This window comes from Quercus lobata, chromosome 10 (genome assembly GCF_001633185.2).
Source record: "Quercus lobata isolate SW786 chromosome 10, ValleyOak3.0 Primary Assembly, whole genome shotgun sequence".
Taxonomy (NCBI): Eukaryota; Viridiplantae; Streptophyta; class Magnoliopsida; order Fagales; family Fagaceae; genus Quercus; species Quercus lobata.
This window is the reverse complement of record NC_044913.1, coordinates 11,072,980-11,078,668: the sequence shown is the minus strand read 5'-3', so window position 1 is coordinate 11,078,668 and position 5,689 is coordinate 11,072,980. Positions and strand designations below refer to the sequence as shown.

Below are 5,689 nucleotides of genomic sequence, written 5' to 3'. Positions count from 1 at the left end.
AGATTTTCAAAATTCACATTTAATTAGAATATATAAAAGGGTTTGGGTATTGAAAGGTTTCGAAAGAAACCTTGTACATTCTAAAGTCCGTTTTAGGCCTTTTGAAGTGACAGTTACCACAATTTTTATTACATAAATCTGTACAAATTGAACAACCTTTCTTGCATATCATTTTCCACTAGTTTAAACCTTTCAGTTTTTAAAAACTAACCCAGTAATCTCAAATTCTGGTTCATTCATCTCACTTACCTTCAATATCAAAATCAAAGTTGTAATTATATATCTCCAATATCAGCATGCTTTCCCCTCTTTTCCACTCATCTTTTTATCTGTTGGGAACAGTTTATATCCCACATCCGAGTGGGACCATGAGTCCATGACAGTACTATAAGTCTAGAACATACCCAATTTTAAATGGCATTAGAAAGTAGAAACCAAATTAACTTTGTTTAGAAAAGCCAACAAAAAAGAAAACACAATTCCCACTAATATTATACATGGATGATGCTTAAAATCCTTTCCAGAGATTTCTAAACTAGTTAAATTAATGATACTTGAGCCATTATAATTTTTCTTAAAAACTCTTTAACTTAAGCACTACCTCCATTTAACAACCCATAAATCCAGTGACCATGATAACATTAATAAATTAAATTGATTGCAGTAAAGGGGTAATGAGGAATACAAGTGCCTAGAAATATGCCTTGATACCATTACACTTTTTTAAGACATATATACTTGAACACTTGCAGTCTTCATTTCCCGGCACACAGGACATACATCAATAAACCCTTCACAATCCTTACAGAGACACAGATGCCTACAAGGTAACAACAAGACACAGACTTCCTTAACTTTACAAGCCCTGCAATTCAACTGTTTCTCCGTAAAGACCGAATTTCCAGACCCACCTACAATGCGTAGGTGATCCACGTTAGTCCCAGAGACTGCATCATCTACCTCGCTATCCCCACATCCTTCCTTCCCATGCATAGCACCCTGAGACATGACTTGCTGCAAATTGCTTTTCAAGGCATTGACTACAGACTCATTGTACTTTGCTCTATAGTGCCAAGACTGAACTTCCATGGCGACCTGCCTTATTCTCTCCATTAGTTCCTTGTTCTTGCGGTTCATATTCTCTATTTCAAGCTCTTTTTCACGTAACTTCCTATCAACTCCCTTTTCTATGGCACTCAGGAAAGAAACTGTTTGTCTTTGCCTCAGTTCCCTCACACCCTTGAGTATGTTTTCTTCCTGTTTGAAACACACCAATGAAGAATTGGTTGTAGAGGGTATCATAAAACAAGAAGCAACAAATCTATCGCAAACTAATGTCTAGGTGTCAACCTCCTAAGTGGTGATAAAAAGGATCAAAATTTTATTTCTGATTCTTTCACCATAAAAAGAATTGCAGGTATTGTTAAGATGTTAGATGTTGACACAACAACACCATAAGCTAGTTTGTGGAATTAGATTATTACCTGAAGTCTAATATAACGATCAAATTCTTCTTTCTGCCGATCAATCTCTATCTTCAGATTATCGCCAAGGGATAAAATAGCGGGAAGGACACCTGTCATACTTTCACTTGCAGAAGTAACAGAAGAATTGTGTTCATCCTCCTCATATGAAAGTTTCAACCCAGTTGATACAGGATTAGGATTCAGAATGCTTCCAGAATGACCAGCTTTATCTTGAGAGAAGTTATTATTTAGAGATAAAAGACGTTTTTGCTGCTGTCTGGAAATAGATTCTGCTTCCCTGGCTCTTTTGATTGGCTGCTCCATAGGAGTCGTTTGGTCATTTCCAATGTAGTTTAAAGGACCAATGTTGCATCCAACTGGGACTGTACATATTGCAAAGTTACCTTATAGATTAAACAAAAGACACTGAAAATATTTTTAAATGAAAAAGAAAAATGCCACAAAGTTATAACCATATAAAATCGACATAAACAATGAGAGCAACAGAAAGAAAATTAAATTTAGATGTAAGTATATCAAAAAATAAATAACACATCACATCTAATAACATAAAGAAAGAAAGTGGGGGAAAAAAGAGGTATTGTATTGACAAGATAAGTCACAACTCACAAGAAATGGTAGAGGATAAAGATTGCTGTAATGGGACAAACTGGAAAGGGACAAAGAGACAGGGTCACAAGAGGTGATACATGGAGAATATGTTATGTTTTCTTCTGTCCAGGACAATGTCAAAATTATTAATCCTGATGTAAAATGCTCAAAGTTCAGGTGCTTAATGACCACTGTCGTTTGTGGTTATGTTTTACAAATGTTGCATAGAATTCAAACTTGTGTGCTAGCAGCGCTGTAGCATTACATCCCACATCTAAACATAAGTATATGGTGACCCATTGAAAACACTAGAAAAATTAATCTAACTACACTGGCTTATTTACCAATAACCAGTCATCATTCAATCATAATTACTTGCACATTTCTGATAATTGATCTTCAATAATATGTACACAAAAACATATGATGCCAGCTCCAACTACTCATACAAAAATGGAAGAGTTAAGAAAATGCATATTCCTTAAGCATATATAGCCCATTTTCTCCTCTCATCATTATCTGTTAAGTAACTCTAATCCGCTTATATATTGAAATTACCTGGACTTACAAACATGTATTAAGTTAAAACAATCAAATTATTTGTTCAAATTATGGCACAGGCAACAAAGACATCATCCTTAATTTATGCAATAATAAAGTCTTAAATGCACAAACTGAATGAGAAACCTAGTCCAAAATCCTAATTGATCAAAGTTGTAAAATATAGAGAGACCAAGCACATAACAACCGTCCAGAAGCAATAACAGGACCAGACAATAAGAGTAGAACCATGTACAAAAGCTACATCAATATCAAAATAACATTTTAGGACAACAAAACAACAGAATTAGAAAATCTAAATCTGTAACTAGAAGAAAATCAAATAGCATAAATGAGTAATAAATTCTTAGGAAAAACTCACAATCTCCAAATAATTGCAGCTGAGGCAATCCACTGGTATCATATTGAAACCGACCTTCCTCAATGAACGTGGGAAACACAGGATTGCTACTATCTCCTCCAAACATATTCCTATAAGAAACCAAGGCAGGCAACTATCATTCCATAAACTAACCAAACTTACCAAACTAATTATGATGGGTACCAATGATTAAGCACCTAAGCTCAAGAATCTCCTAAAAAATCCAAATCATGCACAATGAAGCACCTCAAAATATCAATAGTTATGAGGGGAACCGGATGATCAAGCAAATTGAAGAGCACCCACTTAAAAAAAAATATATAGAACCTTTTAGAACATCACAAACAGCATCACCAATAACTAGATACACTATGCTGCATTTTGTTACAGAGAGATACTAGCACAAAGGGACAAGAACTTCAAATTGAAATGTTCAACCATTCATTATTTTGGACCTAAAAAATACAATAAATTCAACTCGGCTGAGTGACAGACAACCCCTTAAAACTCATTTCAAGGAAGTTTTCCAAATTTCCTCATATCCACACCATTCACATCAGCCACAGCGTATGTAAATGAAAATCAAATTCAAAACCTAACATATCAACAACTCAAAACCCATAGCAAGCCTCTATTTCGATTCAACAACCCCATCACATCAGAACAAGTCATCGATTCCACCCCCATTAATATAAAAATAAAATAAAAATTCCAACTTGAGCATAACAACAACAATCATCCATATATTTCTGGGTAACCATAAAAAAAAAAAAAAAAAAAAAAAAAAAAAAAAAAAGTTCCAATCTTTATCCCATCATAGCATCCAAAACAAAAAAAGAAGCAATACCCAGATCAGCAATATCAAAGAAGAAATGGAAAAAACAACTAAAAATAAGTTTTTTTTTTTTTTTTTTTAAATCAGTTTCTTTTACTATTGTTCGCAGAATCAGTACCTAAAAAACTTGAAATGGAGGCAAAGGCGGATCTGAGTGGTGAGAATGAGAGGGTGAGAGAGATAGAGAGAGAGAAAGAGAGAGAAAAGGAGAGAGAATATTTGCTAAGAGAGGAGAAGGAGAAAGTGAAGCATAATAGTAGCAATAATAATTAATGGTATTGGGAGGGACAATGGTTCGTGGAAAAAGATGATTGTATTGGGGTGAGTGGTTAAGGTTAAGAAAACCGATGATTCCATTTGTACGAAGAGAAATTGTTGGTGTTGGTATTGGTGTTGTTGTTGTTGTTGGTGTTGTAATCTTCATCGCCTTCATCAGCTTTTTTTCTTTTCGTTTTCCCACCAGTAATTTTTTTCATTTCTTAATTTCTCTGGTTACTGATGCGTCGGCTCAGTGTGCCTAAATTTACTTTGGTATCCTTCTTTTGTTGTGGACCTCTTGTTTTGTTGGGCCTATGTCTGGCGTATAACGTGCCCCATATTAATTTTTGGCTAAAATGGGAGGTGAAATAGTTTGAGAAACTTATTAGTGTGTGTTGGAATTTGCCCTTTTTAATTTTATATTTGTGTGTAATGTGTATTTGTATAAACTATTAGAAAATGATTCTTTGAGTTTAGAATGAGCGTTTGTAAAAAAAAAAAATTGTGGTTGTAAAACAGAGTTTTGGATTTTAAAAACACTATTTTAAACTCCCAAAATGTCTAATCAAATGGATCTAATATCTTGATTCATACATCATGAGCCTAAGATGCTAGTTATGAATTTTAAACTTAGGATTATATAAGACCTTAGAAACTAGTAGACCAAACATTTGGAGTTATTTGATAATTTGTTGAATATTGACAAAAGCAAGGTTGTATTTCTGCCTCACCCTTTCGTTAGCCGGTGTCGACCAATTCAATCGCCACTTGTAAAGAGCTCGTCCATCCGAACTAATGTTCCTTATCAATTGACAACAGATTACATTCTCCTCCACCCAATCTGATCAAGTCGGGTATGAGTTGAATACAAACTTGAGTTGATCCAACCGTGAATGCCCTTAGTATCAATTGAACTGCAAAATTCTTTGTTATATTAATTGATACAACTATGCATTTAAATTCAATTGAAAGATTTACAATCCAATACATCTATATTTATATATTATTTATTTGTATAGGTATAGACTTATGTTTTGTTTTTTTTATTAAGTCTTTTTTTTTTTTTGAAGAACATTCTCAAAAAAAAAGTCAAATTGTATAAAAATAATAAAACAAACACATACACAGCACACATCTTATAATTTTTTTATTTTTTTGGTAATAATGTAACCAAATTCCTTGACCCTTATAGTATTTTTTATTTTTTTTGGAGTATCTACCCCTTATAGTACTTGGTCTCTGGACATCTTTTTATGCATAAACACAACACGAATCATGGGCTTACACAGCTTATTATGATTCACAAAAATATGTACTCTTATATACATTTTTTTTTTCTTTTTGTTTTTATTTATTTGGCGTTTTTTTTTTGAATAGGAATCATTTATATAATGTCAGACTATCTTGGTAGAGGAGCAACTATCCAGCTAGCATGATGTTAGAATTGGCAGAGTTGGTTGCTCCACCGGCCCAATTTCATGTGAATGGACCCATAATCATGTGAGATCAGGAGGGTATTTTCGTACTTGTCCAATTTTTTTAAAAAAAAATTTAATTTTGCATTTTTTGAGTGGGCAGGTGGTGGTCGGTCCAGGG

The 5,689-nt window shown here is 33.7% G+C and overlaps 1 protein-coding gene across 2 annotated transcripts; it reads right to left on the bottom strand.

The window, feature by feature from the left end:
- Window positions 1-584: 584 nt before the first annotated feature.
- On the bottom strand, window positions 585-4,329 carry LOC115962445 (E3 ubiquitin-protein ligase BOI-like). 2 transcript variants are annotated; one of them, XM_031081282.1, is made up of 4 exons: window positions 3,954-4,329; window positions 3,001-3,110; window positions 1,485-1,870; window positions 585-1,257 (listed from the first exon to the last, which is right to left on the bottom strand). In XM_031081282.1, the coding sequence occupies exons 2-4, from the start codon at window positions 3,104-3,106 to the stop codon at window positions 724-726; spliced, it is 1,026 nt and encodes a 341-aa protein (XP_030937142.1). In that variant the 5' UTR covers window positions 3,107-3,110; window positions 3,954-4,329; the 3' UTR covers window positions 585-723. The 2 variants fall into 2 exon arrangements, with proteins under 2 accessions (XP_030937142.1, XP_030937143.1); XM_031081283.1 differs by having other exon boundaries at window positions 1,485-1,849; window positions 3,954-4,327.
- Between the last annotated feature and the right edge of the window lie 1,360 nt (window positions 4,330-5,689).